Genomic DNA, 15,569 nt, shown 5'->3' on the forward strand with positions numbered 1-15,569 from the left:
ACCTCTCTTTCCTTTTGTAAACAGTGCGGCTTTGGAGCACTGTCTGAAGTGCTCCTTCATCGCCCAGATTTATAGCTTGCAGTTGCAACCCCCTGAGCTCTTATTTCAGTGATGGACCAAGAAAGGAAGTTCATCTATCCTTCCCTCTACTGAAATAAATAATGGCAGTATTAAACACTGCATTCATATTTGTAACTTCACTAGTGATGCTCATAACTTACTGTTAATACCTCTCTGATGTTTAGTCATGTTTATATTCCTCAGAGGCGTTTGTCAGGGTTAGTTTTGTTGCTGCGTCCTTCATCTGACTTGGGGAGGTGGTGGTGGTTTAGGGCTGGTGTCAGTGTAAGCAACAGCTGCGGGGAAAAAAAAAAAAAGACTTGGTTCTTTCTGCATCTTATGTTAGATTTGTGGTGATTTATGTGTTTTAAAACATGAGTTTGGATGGCTGTGGGCGATTGGTAACATATGCTGAAATTTTTACTTCCAGTTGCAGGAAGCCTTTGAATAGCTGTTCCTGGTGTTGGGTAGCTTCTTAGCAGCTGTTAATGAAGGTCTTCGTCCCTTTCTGCTCATGGAGATCTCTGTCGCACAACTGTCTCCCCATCTGTCCCTGGTTGATGTTGTGTTTAGCTGCAGCACTGTGTGACATTTGGTTGTCATCTGTGTTCTGCATTTGCTGTTATTTTTAGTCTGAGTTTTGCCAGGGTTATGCAACTGTAACAGCACAACCAGACTGCTGTCTCCGGATGTCCGGGGGGCAAGGAACACGCTTTTCTCATCCCATGAAAATGAATGAGGATCAGAGTGTTTTCTTTAGCTCCCAGTTACTTTCCTAGAGAGAGCAGCTTGGTGACAGAAGAGCTGTTGCTGGAGCAGGGATGAGAATGTGGACAGTCTCCTTTCCACAGTCAGCCGCCTTGGTGGAGGAATACGGCATCTTCTTTCTTTTCCCAGTCCAGTGAATGAATGTACGTGTACACATAATGCAAAATGGTTTGACTTTTGTGAAATGAGCTCATGAAGTTGAGTGTTTTCTATCCCGATGGCTGGAATGCTGTCCTGATCGTAAAACTTGAGGACAACAGAGATCCCAGAGTTGCCATCTATTTTTATTATGTAAAAAAAGGGAGACTCTTTGCAACTGCACTTTTAAAAAAATTATTTATTTGGGGGATGTGCGTGGAATTGGGAATGACAGAGGTTAAGGCCACTGTTTTCTGAATGGAGCTTACTTTGGCACGTGTTACTTGTATGAGGTAGGTAAGCGGAGGGGAAAGAGTGTGCCTGAGATGAGCTTTAATCACTGTAAGAGACTGGAACTGAAGGGTATATGTGTGTAAAGATGTGTGAAGAAATCATAAATTAAACCACTCAACCAAAAAACCCTCAACCTTGTCACAGATTGATTGGTTGCATAAGAGATTACCAACACAATATAGAAATGTCAAAACTTAAGGCAATCTAACAGATGGTAGAAAGTCTTACTTCAGTTCCAGCTTGCTACTGAGCTTGAAATGAGTCATAATGTTAAGCAGATCTTTGTAATGGGAAAAATTACTGATGATGGTGTCCATCATGTTTTTTTCTTTGGAAATACTTGTGTAATTAATCATGTCAGTAAAGCACACTGACATTGGATCTGCTTGTGAGAGTAGATACTCCTTTAAAATACATCATTCTGAGTCAGGTGATGATTGTGGTACGCTCGCAGCTGAGGTCTTTTGTTCATTTTCCTAGCATCAAGTACAGCTGGGAAACATAGCTTCTGTCCCTAAGAGCTGAAAGAAAGAGGCAAACAAGGTGTTTTGTCTTCTCTCTCTGCGCTCAGTTCCCAGACAGTATTTGCCACAAAGTTAAAATCAGTTTCGGATGGTTTCTGATGGAGAGAAAGCTTACTGAAACTTCTGTTCTGAGACAGAAATGAAAGGGGGGGGGGAAGTCAAAGCAAAAAAAAAAATAAATCCTAAACCTTTTGAAAAGTGGTCAATGTCCAGCAGTCATGTCTCCTGATGAACATTGAGCAGTGAAGAAAATGTGATTGTAGCAGTGCTGAAATGAATCAAATGAATAGTATTTATCAAAGCATTCGTGTTTTTTTCCAAAAGAAAAAGGTTTTCTGTCCGGGTGTAGCACAGACCAGATATGTGTTGCATGAAGTATCACCATATTGAAATGTTGGCTCAGGAGTGGGGTGGGGGGTGGTATGCATTAGCACGGTGCTATCAGCAGAGATGTTTAATGTGGAAGGAGTATTGTTTGATGCAGGAGGTAACTTGTCCCAAGCTGACACAGTTCTTTGTGGTTCTGCACTGCACACCGTAGGCTATAACCATTAATTTGCTCTAAAAGGATGATAAGATTACATGCATTTCTTAATGTCTTAACTAATTTAACTGTCTTGCACAGCGGCGTTTAATTCCAATCTCATCTGTCATGAACTTTTAAGTGCATATTTTAAGTGGAATTACTCAGAAGTGAGTGAGAGCAAAACCGTGCCAGGAGTTAATCCGTTCTTCTGAATTCCAGTAAGAAAAAAATAAAGTTCACAGGCAGCTAAAGATCATTGGGCGTTACCACTATCAGATACTCGTCATTATTAGAAGGTGTAGTTCCTGAAGAGGGCCGTTTTTGGTCACTTTTAGAGTTTTATTCTCAAAAATACATTGTCTACAGCATATTAATTTTGCAATGAGTGACAATTGTTTCCTTGCTATTGTAAAGAAACTTGGAGGAAATGTTTCTGAAACAAATTCTATATTTCTGAAAGAAATTTGAAATGTAAAGAAGTATTAGAAGATATAAAAAACCAGCAATTTATAAAATAATAAGATTTTCCTTTCCTCTTCAGAAATTGGTAACAGACATTTATTATCACTTAGTTTTTAATCTACTTGTTTTATTTTTTTTACTGTATTTGGTTGGTCATGGCCATGTCAGGTGAAAGTGGGAGATCCACTGAGACTTAGCAACATTTGCACTCTAAGCTCAAAAGGAGATGTGAGGTTCCTGCTGTACCTGAACAGTTGTTGGCTCTTAACATTATAGAGAAGATGAGAATAACTGCTCCATCATCTTAGATTCTGTTCTGTGGCTATCTAATATGGGATCATTGTATCCAGCCAACAGGTTTTTTACTCCGTTAGTTTGTAAACAATGCTCACCAGGCAGCAAAGCAAGGTTAGGTGGACTTTCTGCTCAAGCACACCCCTGCCCCCAGGGGCAAAGGCACCCGGAGCTGTAAGGCGTTACTGGAGGGCAGTTGGCTAATATTTTGTGTGAACACATGTATGTGTGTTTTGGTTAAAGAATGCTTCATGCATGAACCTTTAGAAAAAGGAGGAAGACTCTGGTTTTGTCTCTTTTTACATTTGCTGGTTGATATTAAGAGGGACTATTACCAGAAGTTAAAAAGCTTTAAATATAAAAGCTTTATGAAGGTAAAAAAAAGTAGTCTTGACCTCTACTCTACATTGTTGGAAATGCTTGGCTAATGGGAGGTTTTTATTTTATTTTTTCAACTGCTTTTCCTTGAAAAATCCTTTATTCAGAGTAGTTCTTATTCTGTAAAGTTTAAATTGTCTTTCCTCTTTTAACATTTACGTTTATTCCTCACTGAGCTCTTGCACAGTCCACTTTACCATGGTTAAAAATGTTGTTCAGAACTTCTGAACTGTTGTTGCTTTGTCACCAAGGAGAGCTGCGTTTCTGTCTGTGAATTGCCTTGGTATATGGGAATGTATATAAAGGAGAAACTGCTGTGGCTTGTGTTTTTGCATCTCTTAGGCTGGTTGCACTAGACAATGGAAAGAAAGGTCTTCTGGAATTTGTATGGTGTAGTGCCACTATAAAAGAGTATTTTTTAAGTTAGAGGTGAAGTGTGTATTTTTTTTTGTGTGTGTGTGTGTGGTGTTCTTTTTAATTGCTGTGAGTGGGTTAGCTCCTGCTCTGTCACTGATTCCGTAATGCCTTTGCCTGTCTGGAAGGGTAACTGAATTTAGTGCTAATACTTTTAGAAACACCACTGACAGTTTCTCATGTACTTTTGTTCTTATCAGCTGACTTTCTAGAGCAGATCTAGTCTCCTGAAGAGTGAGTCCATATGGCCTAATGCAGGAATGACTTGCCTTAGGCAATTCTTGGTGTCCAGTAAGAGGATTTGGGATTTAAAAAAAAATTAATAAAAAAAAATCCCCCAATTCTGAATATTCTAGAGACTGAGAACTGGCTGATAAATGTCACGCTGGAGGGCAGCAGAAGTGGAAAGGCCTAACAATCATGTCATTAGGACAGTGCCTTATTGATAAGAAGATTCTTAACTGTACATCCTCCTGGAAGAGTTGACCATTCATGGCACACATTCATGGATGGCCTTGTAGGGCACCTTGGTTTGAGGAGATGTATTTGCCTTAGTAGTTGTCTTTCTCTAGCTACTTAGACTGGGCTTCTGTACCAGAAGCTTTTCACCTTGGGGTGTATACCAGTGCCTCGTTCACATGTTACACCTAATAGCAAAGGCTGTCTTCCGTAGCCTGTTTTAGTCATCTGAATTAGGTGTTAATCGTGTGTTTTCAGAAGTCTGAAGATGTAACTGGTAGAAAATTTGATATTAAACAGGGGCTAACCATGAAAAATTACAGCATTAGGAACAGGAATCTAGTGCTGAGTTCTCCTAGCTTTAAGAGCTGGGCCTCCTGGAGACAAAGTAGTTTCACAGATCAATCAGTTACCGATTCCCTTTCCCTTCTTGGTCCCTTGCTTTCAGAAATTTATTTCAGATCAGCTGGATATGAGAATGTGTGAACACCTCTGTCTTTCAGCCAACAACGCTTGCCTGCTTAAAGTTAGATGTTTTTTTCAGCAGCACTTTTTTCAATGAGTATTTTCACTGAATGTATTCTTTGTCACTGGAAAAATAAGCATGAATGCTAAACCAAGTTTTAGTCTAAAGAACTTTATTGTAATAAAAACTTCAATATTTTTTCCTAATTCTGCATTAAAGATATGGTTCAAACTAAAATAGTTTGAGCAAACATCATCTGTATTCCTTAGGAAGCCATAAACTGTAGACTGTCTGGGAGTCCCTTTTTTTTTTTTTAATGTGTATATACAGAGCACATATATATCACAGTCCGGAGTACTTAAAATCATCTTGCCTAATAAAGGAAAAAGACACATCATGTTGAAAGGTATCTGTTAAGAGTATGTCCTTTTCACAAAGTCATTGTCTAAATTTCTGTGAAATCTCAGTGAAATGCACATTTCAGTTATTTTTTTAATTTAGAAAAAAAACAGCGTACAATAATGAATGTCCTCTATTAGTGCTGCATTACTGACTTTTATTGACTATGCCAAGGAATATACAAGTAGCCCTTGAAATATTAGCAATTTATAAAATGTCAGTTCTTCTTTATTTCAAGAAGAGAGCTCAATTCTTGTGTAAGGCTTTATAAGGAGGAGTTCTAAAACCTAAGATATTCTGATATTCTTATCTGATAGAAATTACAGATCATTAAGTTAATAACACTGCTCAGCATTGGGGACGTTTTTTAAGGCTTTATACAAAACTGTTTGCTCTAGTGATTGTACCATTATAGGAAAGATGTTATATTATAATTAATCCTCTTGCCTGAGTAGTTTTACCTGTATGAGGTAATAGTTACACTCACTTCCTAACAAATGTTATAAAAATATTTTAAAATGTGTTCTTTGTTGCAGGATTTAAGTGTTAAGAACAGATTCCTGTTCTATATTAGTCCCAGAATATGTCAGCAAAGCAGGCTTTAGATTTTTTTCTCTGTGCGTATTTTTTTTAAAGATAGGTATTACATGTAGCAGAATTAGTGAATTATGAATACATTTACAGACATGGTGAAAGAGGAAAGCATCAGTTATCTGTGACTAATTATTCGTTTGTTTGAACAAATGACTAGATGCCAGAAAGGTGGAATATTCTACAGCTATCAGTTTGTGCTACAGATAACTTGCATATCAGTCTTCTGTGAAAATTTTATACATCTGAATGTTACTTTTTTCAATATATATTTATTTCTGATTGCTATGGCATGAATGTGTATGAAATTATCATAACTTTGTCTTAGGTGACGTTCTGATCCTGTCTTTAAAGGTAGTATTTTTAACACTCTATGGATTAAAATGGAAGTATTTGAAATAATCACTTATGAATGGAGAAGTCAGTCTTATTAAAGTGCTCTTATCTTGCAAATCAAGGGAAGATGCCCTAAAGCACTTCAGCTGATTACAAAAAAAAGCTAAGTTTGCTTCTAATACACTAATACATTGTATATCAATAGCTCTCTGTTTTATGTCTTTTCACAAGTGTGTATTATTGCTATCATTGGACTCTGAACAGTAGCAGAATTTCAGAGATGAAAATCACATTTCTAGAGTTTTGTTAGTAGGGGCTGTTAGAAAACATGGTGAGAAATGTGGTTTAAAAGACTGAAGAGAAGAAAGTGTATGTGAACTTTGTATGGTGTGTTTATCTATTGAAGCTTTTTGTTTAGTGTTTGTTTTAGGCAAACTCATACTTCTGAAACTAAGAAACTGAAGGTTTCCCTGGATAATAATGACATCAACACTTTCTGTTTAGGATATACTTCTTTTTACCAAATGTCTTCAAAATATTTTTATATTTCTGCAGGGCACTTTATATGAGTAAAGTACATAGGGGAAGGTTTGCATGGAGGAGTAATCTCTGTTAATAGTCCAGTTCATGTAGTTGCAGAGAAAAAAAAGCTTTTGAGAACACCTGCCTGGAAGTAGAAAGCAGTAAATTTTGAAGCAAATACAGTTCAAGAACAATTCATCTGAAATTAATTTTGCTAATCAGTTGAACAATTTCAAGAAGAGGTAACAAGCCTAAAATGCTTAAATTACATTAATTTTGATAGTGCAAACTGACCATATAACCCAAATATCCGAGAAATTAATTTGCGTATGTGCTTTTTCTGTTTGGAATTCTGTTGTCCTCAAATGATGGATATTTGTGTACAGCTGCTTTTGCAAAAGGAGACTTATGTGAATGCCAGAGGGAGTGCAGAGGGTGGATTAATTTGCTTTTTTGGATCATCCTTTATGGTTGTATCAGTGACAAACTGAAGCTGATTTTATGCCCAGTAACTTGTTCTAGGTGGTTCTGAGTATCAGAACCTAGGAATAGATACATTTGACAAATGTTGTAGAGCAATTAAAATAGGTAAATACAGGACAGATACTGTTCTCTAATCTTTTGTCTTGCTAAAAGTATGTTCAACCATGGCTCTTTGCTCTTGCACATTAGCTTGATAAGGCACTAATCTCTTCAGCAAAATGTACTAGACAGATGGAGATAAACACGATATGGAAATAGTGAAATAGATGTAGTAGGGAATAGTAAAAATATTGCAGTGAAGTTTTGGGGTTTTTTCATTTATTAATTCTCAGAAATGTATTGCTGGTGCTTTTGCACCTGTTTAAATAGATGTAGGCTTTCCAGGTAATGTCTAGCCAAGGTTACTAGTTTGCTAGAGGACACCTCAATAAAAATAGAGGTTCTAAATATTTGACTTGTTAGCAAGGCATTCATTGACATATGGCTAATAAAAGATGGTATCTAAAGCGCACAGTTGCTGTTTTCTATCTTTGTACTGAGAAAACTGAGTGCTAAGTGCTCTGCAAGCAAGGTCAGTTCTGAAGAAAAATGAAAATGGGTATAATATTGCACTGAAATGAAGTAAGCTGTTTAGTGTGATTAAAATCTGATTGACAGAATCCCTGTAACAACTTTATAATAGTATTATCTACTAATACTATTATTCTGCTACCAGAATAACTGAGAACATTGATCCTTCCCCTTGAGGTAGAAAAGCCTCCAGGCTTTGTATCAGCCTTGAACCACTATCATACCTTTTTGTATGAATGCCAAAGTACTTTTTTCCACCCCAAATTAAACTTGCAGAAAAAGTTGGTTTATGGATTTGTCCTAATCTCAGGAATGTCCTCTTTGCCATTTATCTCAAGGAGGCCACTAATGGCCATTGCACATACTGTGCTCCTCGACAGGGCACCCTGAGAGTAGGTGTGTAGTAGTGGGGCTGACTCCTCTCCTCAAGTACATTCACTTTGAAGCTCTGATAATTACTTACATAATTCCCAGTGGAATAGATCCTGTTTATTTTGCAGTTTTTCTTATTTACAGGTGTAGGTATAAGTTCTTGGGTGGCCTTTAAAGGCTGTAGCTATAAAGGGAGCTTAAGTAGTAAATGACAGGAGCAATCTGAGTTTAAATTCTTACAGGCAAATGAGAAGCTGCTCTTAAGCGTTCTGGATTCCACTCTGAAAAAACCTTTATCAAGCTTCAATGGATTTTGTAGTCCTTGACAGATTCTTTTGAAGGCTGGTGGCAGAACGGTATCAGTAGAGTGTAGATGCTTCTTGTCCATCCTTCTTACCAGACTTGCCCATAAAGTTTACACATTTCTTGGCTAAGCTGCAGATGTGGAGCATAAATCCAGAGTCTTTCTATCAGGGCTATTAAGGAAATTGAGTTGGTTGTTCAGAGCATTGGTTAGTTTGGGAAGCAAAAATTACAGCCATCATGTGGATTTGTTTGTTAATAGAGAGACTTCTCAGTTTTGTATTTATAACTAAGATGGACAGATAGGATGAGGACCAATTAATGATTAAGTTGTTAACTCATTTCCAGGATAGTCTCCATGAAATTTCGTGAAGTAGTGACTGGAGAAACTTGTTTTCTTTTGGTATACACATTTTTAGCAGGACTAAGACTGTTTCTGTCCCGCAAAACCAAGTTGTTCTGGTTATAGCTGAGAAGATTTTATTGATACTAGTTATTTTGCACGAGTAAATAAATGTAGAGGTTAGTTCATCTCCTGACTCCTCTGCAGTTGGCTTATCTCATGGGAACAGTTGAATGTAATAAGCTTTATAATATTTCAGCATCTGCTGCACAGTGAAATTACAGGTTAGTTTGTCATTTTTTGTTGGTTTTATCCTTTCCTTATGGAAGTCCATACACTCCTCTTTCATCACAGAATGTGCATGACATTCTTTGAAAAGATGTGCCTTGGTTGTAGCAATATTGCTGGTTGTTCTGATGGCCTGCTGACCTGCGTACTTTCGGGAAAATACACTAATTTTTTTTTAAACAGAAATGGAAATACTAGGCAAATTCAGCAAAGTAGTTCCATTCTTTAGAAAAAACACGTATAATACCAGTTGCAAGTTGCTGTGAAACCCTTTTTCATTTGTAGTTCACAATATTTTCACTAGAAGAACTTATTAAGCCAACAAGTGGATGACAATAAAATTGAAAGTTCTCTGTAACAATTTAAAGACACTCTTATTTTAAGGATAATTGGTCGTTTGAGGCCTGCTGTAATTTGGAATCTGAAGAGACTTATTTTTTCATATTATTTACTGATAATCCTTAATTGTAAGATAGTGAACATGTATGTGGCTTCTTGAAGACGTTCCAAAAGTGGGATCGTTACCCAGTGTGCATTAACGAAATCACACACAGAGTTAATGAACTTTGACACGCGTGTTCTCTGGATGGTTGTCTCCTTCGGGAGGTGGGTAGCTTTTGATAAGGAAATGTCTTTTCTATTAAAATTAGTGTATAATGAGGATGGTTCACCTAAAGTTCAGAGTGTCTTAAGAATCCTTGCCAAATTTCATAGTTTGCTAGCTAGGTTCATCAATCTCAGGCCTTATCTCTGTGCCTATTCTTTTAAGTTACTCTTCATAGGTAACTTAATTCCTGTTTTATTTTGACAGATACCCTTTTTATGGTTTTCTTGACCTTACCCTTTGACCCGCGCAATGTTTCATTTTATACCAAAGACAGCCCATAAATATTGATTTCTGCATCCCTATATATTTTTATGGGGAATGGTTTAATAGCTCATATGTGAGGAAAGAAAAAAATTTAGTTAACAACTAACTTGTCCATAATTCTGGACAAAATCTTTGTAGCTTGGATGCAACTTTTGCTAAACTTAAAATATATATTACTATGAAAATACTTGAGAAGTGTATTTGATTTTATTATTTGAAGCATAAAGTTGAATACTTGTGTAGAAATGGTTTAAATAAATGGTGAAGATGGTAAGATAAATAGTAATCTCAAATGGGAAATGCTGTGTGCTATGAATTTGATTATCACAGGCTGATTAACTAATATTTCATTTTTTTTTCTCTTATCGCAGCCTGTGCTTTTCGTTACAATGGGCTCTCCTTTGTCTACCTCATCTACCTCCTGCTCATTCCTCTGTTTTCAGAACCCACAAAAACAACGATGCAAGGTAAGATGTTAATTGCTTCATTCTTCAGAATGTGTGGTGGAACAGCACATGCAAAAGCCTTTGTGCAGCAGAAGGTGAAGTCTTGAACATTTTCCCCTCATTAAGGGAGCTAACTTGTAGCACAAGCCGTAAATTCTGTGACACTGTAGGCTCGATATGTGCTGGCTTTGGTGCTGAAGGACTTCCAACCATGATGCCATTCTTGCCTCAAGGTGCAGCAGGGCTGCCTGATAATAGTATTGGGAGATCCTTTTTATGGCATTATTTCATCTGACATAGTCTGGGTGATAAATGAGCTTTCAGAACCCCTCCAAAGTCATCCTGTCATAGCCTGTGGCCCAGGTCTGGATTTGTAGTTACTTTTGAGAATTAAATTTGGTCTCAGTTTTTTCATCCAACTGTATTTTAGGCACTTACTTAAACATCACTGTCATCCTGACTTTATACAACTGTCTTTGTGAAAATAACTGAAAAGGCTTACTGGTAGAGATGATGAATAACTATCTACATCAGGCAGTCAAACATCTATGTATCACATACCAATCAAACATTTACAATTTAAAATATGAAAACAATTATGCAGACTTGTAAAGACAGAACCATTTCAGAAATATTACATTCTTGCTGTATGTAAGGAGCCTGTTTGTGTAGAGGAGTGGCTTCTTGAAAGCCAGCAGAAATGTTGACTGTATGGTAGTATGACGATATCAAAACTTAAGGGTTTGTGATCGGTTGGTGGAACTGGCAGTGAACATGCAATTACAGATTTTTATCTATTGATGTGCTTTGTCACCTAGTAGCCTGTTGGAAGAGGTTGTTGATAACTGCATTTCAAAGCACTAAAGCTGCTTCAGTCATTCTTGTTCTTGCTTACCCAATTCTTCTTCAGACCAGTATAAAAAAAAAATATCACACAATGCTAAAGTCAAATGGACTGACCTCTCATCTTTTCTGATGGAAATAATGTGAAGTGTCCTTTATAAAGCAAGCTGGTTCATGACACCACTAACAAAAAGGAGGCATTTAAAGAGGCTCTGAAGTTATACTGCCTTATTTGATACTGACTTCGCCAATTTTTTTCTACTCACAAATCCGTTTTCATGGCTGATGGAAATTCAGACCAAATCCACATAGTTCTTTAAAGAAAACAATCAAGAAAATCTAGACTCTGAGTACAGTGATATCTGAGTTTACAGGGCCTCTATGAAGTTCTTACCCAAAGATTTTGGCACTTTTTATGGTTTCCTGAAAAACCTTAATCTTGACTTTGTTCTGCCAGGGTAGTTTCTCAGCAGTTTGGATTTACCTTTTAGTTCATGTGTTTTCCAGTTTTCTTAGAAGAGCTTGTAGATACTCTAGGTTCTTCATCAGTCCCATATCTGTCTTCTAAACACTGTGTAACATAAACTGATATTTTTTTCTTACCTGAAGAACTCATTGTGGTTTGACTGAGCAACATGTTGACATGTTGACAACAAACATACAGTTTTCAGTGTGTTAGCTGAAGAATGGTTTATAGACAAGTGTCCTTCCAAACATACATTCCTGTGTCTTGCCTATAGGTCCACTTACCCTGAGAAAATAAATGTATGAAACTTTTCATGAATTCCCTGCAAAGCGTTCTTGGAGAGTCTCATCGTCTGATTTAGTGACCCCTCAAGCTGTCATCCTTTTTTCCCTTTATTGAGAAGATGAAGGGAGGAAGCAGGAGTTTCAGCATTGTCTGATCAGCTATTCATCACTGCACGGCACATATTAACAGTACCAATCAGTTTTCAAAAGTGGAAGTACAACTTTTGTTGTACCTGTTTTTACTAGTGTAGGAGGCAAAACTAAGGAAACGTCTATTTGTGCACATGGTTTTTGTTGATGCAGATTTTCACCTGGCCTGTGTATAGGGGAAACTGTATAAGAAAGAGAACTTTCTCCTCCAGGTTCTAGCAGGGAGAAGCAAGGCAGAGTTACATTTGTGTTGTGGAGAGTGTATTCTAACCTGTCCTAGTTACGACGACTCACTGTTTTGCTTTCATTTTAGCTAGGATAGATGTAGATTCTTTTTTGAAATCTTTGAAGGGTTTACCAAAATGATATCCTGCCATCGTGCATTTCACAAGCTAGTTTCATTTAAAAGAGAATCTGCATTGAATTAATCCATTTTTCACTCTATTTGGGTTTTACTATATAATTATTTAGTGTGAATATAGTAGTATTGATTGACAGAGATGCCCATGGTGCTTTACAGTCTTGACACCTAAGCTAAAGGAAAAGAAGTGCAAAGGATTGCACAAGGGTAGTATTATTCCTAAATGTTACTCATAAATAGGATTTGAATTACAAATAGGTTAAAGTCAGATTTCCAAAGATTGCTTAGAGTGGTATATATTAGAATTATATCAGATTTGAAGTCTTTGAGAATTGTAATGGAAGTATCTTGACAGAACTATGAAACAAGGCAAGGAAGTGGGTGAGAATTAGGGTGTTTGTGAGATCTGGTCTGTTAGCTGTAGAGTTAAAATCTCTCACTCCTTGGTGAAGAAGCTGTCTTCATGAGGTATTACAGTACAGAAGTAGAAAAGGTCTGGTTAGCATTTGTATTTCATGCCTTAATTCCTACATTTATATTTTGTCTCTCCACACTCTTCTACTTCCCACACCATTTTTCACCCAGTTTCTACCAGTCAATCTGAGAAACTAACACATTGTCTTTTGGCAGGGATCCACACCAATTGGGTAGGTTTAGTTTATGTTGACTGTGTAAGTGTGCAGTGAAGCCAGCAAAAACAGAACTGAAAAATAAATAAAGTAAGCATAAAAGGTAGGAAATCCCACTCTAAGTAAGTCTGTCAGTCATTTTTATAGGGGAAAATTATGAGGACATTGTGAGAATGGAACATCAGTAAATGCCCAGCTGTGAGTTAAAGTTTCTCTTAAAAGTGCTGAAGGTGGCAGTTGAGAGCGAAGCACTCATTGGGAATTTGGGTGCAGCTTCCCAGATAATATGCTATTACCCTGCTGATTTTGTGTGTTTTACTTCTGCTGCCCCTTCTGTGCAAGAAAAGTGATTGACAGGATAAAACAGAGCCATGTTCTAGATGCCAAGAGCAACAGTGGAGCAACATCTTAATCCTCTCCTTTTAGAGTCTAAAAGTCAATTTGATTAAGACTAATTCCTGTGTGATTTGATAGACACTAAATCATCTAGTTTGCATCACTGGTGGCAGCAATCTTTCTTCAGAGGAAAACGCTTTCTTAGGACTTTGGATAGCTTCCCCGTATTGTGTGTCATCTTCGATTATACTTCTGAATTTCATATTATGGTGTGTTCATGGGAATTAATTTGTTATATAAATTCAGTATTTCTGAGTGTAACCGTTTTGGCCCACTGTCCCTTTCACCTTTTTTAATTGTGTGTTATGTGTGTAGGTGTATCTTTCAAGAAAGTGTTGGTACATTTTTTTTTTTCTTCCATGTCCAGAGGATGGAAAAGACAGGGGAAATCTGTAACTTTTAGCTAAAACCAGCCAAACCACCAGTAAATCAGAGTCAAAAGTTAAATAAAACGAACTTTATTCAAAGAACCCCGCAAACAACAAAACAGAGTATGTAGCTGTATATTTTATTTGTCTTTTCTCTTTTTTTCTTTCTTTTCTGTCAAATAATATTTTCAAGCCTTCTCTTCTATTTCTGATTTATTCAAGTGGTCGTTTTTTCCTGATTCTTGCCTCCTTTGTTTAAATCTTTTTATTCTTTTGAGTTTTCTGTTCTCCTTCTACTAAGCTTTTCCTTCCTCATCTCGTCCTGGCGCACTCAACTGCCCAGTCACAAACCACGGCCAACATTCATATCTCTTGCACTTCCATCTGTTTTCCCAGGTTATCACCTTGCACTTTCCTGTTACTGAACTTATGCAACTTCTCTCCACCCAGCTTAAGGGTTTTCCAGGCTATAGAATTAGAAATTAATCTGGAATGAATGATGTCAGTCTGGATTAATTTTAATTTTGACAGAATTGCAAAAGGTTAGAAACACTGGGGGAAAAAAAATATACACACTGAAATGGTTCAGCTAGTGTTTAAAGCTTAATAAGTAATATTTTTTCCTTAAATATTTAATCTTCTTTAAAAATGTAATTACTGAGGTAAAGTAATATGAATCCTTAATCATGGAGATATGGCACAGTCTTTTGTCTTTGCATATGTTCAGTGTATTTGTTTTAAGATACTACCTGGCAAGTGAAAATACCAACCAACCTCTTTTAAAGTAGAGGAAACTTCTGCTTCAGTTAGAGCTGAAACACTGAGTTATTCAAGATTTAGCTGAATGTATTGTTTGCAGAAATACTACTTAATTGTCCATGAAACTGTCTGAATAAGGAAAAATATATTCATGAGCATTTCTGTGCAGCTGCTTCAGTCTTCAGTTAACTGCTTCAGTCTAAGGAGATAGTTTTAGTTCAAGTGTTGGAGTTCATGACTGCTTTTACTTCCATCTCATAGCAATTATATCACCCAGTATTAGTAAATTATTTTGGGGGCACTGTAGTTGGACTACTTCAAAGAGGGGACAACAGTCCCCCTAGCTTCACCAACTTAAAGTACAGCCAAAACAGAGGTACCCATCTGATGCGCTTGAGGTATTGATATCCCGGTCACCCCTGCAAGGGCTAGAAGCTGTACCTGTCTGCTAGATTTTTAATAGTACTGATGGGCTGTAGGCTGCACTTGTGTTCTTCAAAACAGTTTTCTGTCATGTCTGCCAGAGTGGACATTGACAGGCCAGAGACGTAGTCATTGTCTAATCTTGTTATAAATTAAAATGTATGAATTGGCTACACTGGGAAGCCAACATTTAAAACATAAAACATTTCAGTGAAAAGCTTCATGGGTTTGGGTGTTACCACTTGAGTTTTGACCTTTTTCTCTTTAGATTTACTATATGCTTATATGCTTTTGTGACGGCTTTCATCCGTATTTTACCTGTGTAACCACAAAGATGATTTGTTCCCTTTTTTTGAAAATTATTACCCGTTATCCTTAAGTGTTCAATAGAAAGTACTCTGGGTAATAATAAAGATGCTGATTAAAAGAGGTGGGATAACTCTTTAAGACATCTTTGGAACTACTGAGTTTCTTTGTACAAGCCCAAGGCATTAGTATGAAGGTTTATTTATAAATCAGAAAATGCTTTTGAGCAATTAAAAATGGGATTTCTACTGGACTGGGCATGTGTATGGAGGCATGC

At 37.0% G+C, this 15,569-nt stretch overlaps 1 protein-coding gene across 12 annotated transcripts in view; it reads left to right on the forward strand.

Annotated features, from left to right (window-relative positions):
* PIEZO2 (piezo type mechanosensitive ion channel component 2) overlaps positions 1-15,569 on the forward strand; it is a 313,781-nt gene that overhangs the window by 46,565 nt on the left and 251,647 nt on the right. For all 12 annotated transcript variants that reach the window (XM_040586706.1, XM_040586713.1, XM_040586711.1 and 9 more), the window contains exon 2: positions 10,233-10,328. In XM_040586706.1, coding sequence (XP_040442640.1) covers positions 10,233-10,328 — 96 coding nt within the window. The remainder of the gene's footprint in view (positions 1-10,232; positions 10,329-15,569) is intronic.

Source organism: Falco naumanni, chromosome 3, assembly GCF_017639655.2.
Source record: "Falco naumanni isolate bFalNau1 chromosome 3, bFalNau1.pat, whole genome shotgun sequence".
Taxonomy (NCBI): domain Eukaryota; kingdom Metazoa; phylum Chordata; class Aves; order Falconiformes; family Falconidae; genus Falco; species Falco naumanni.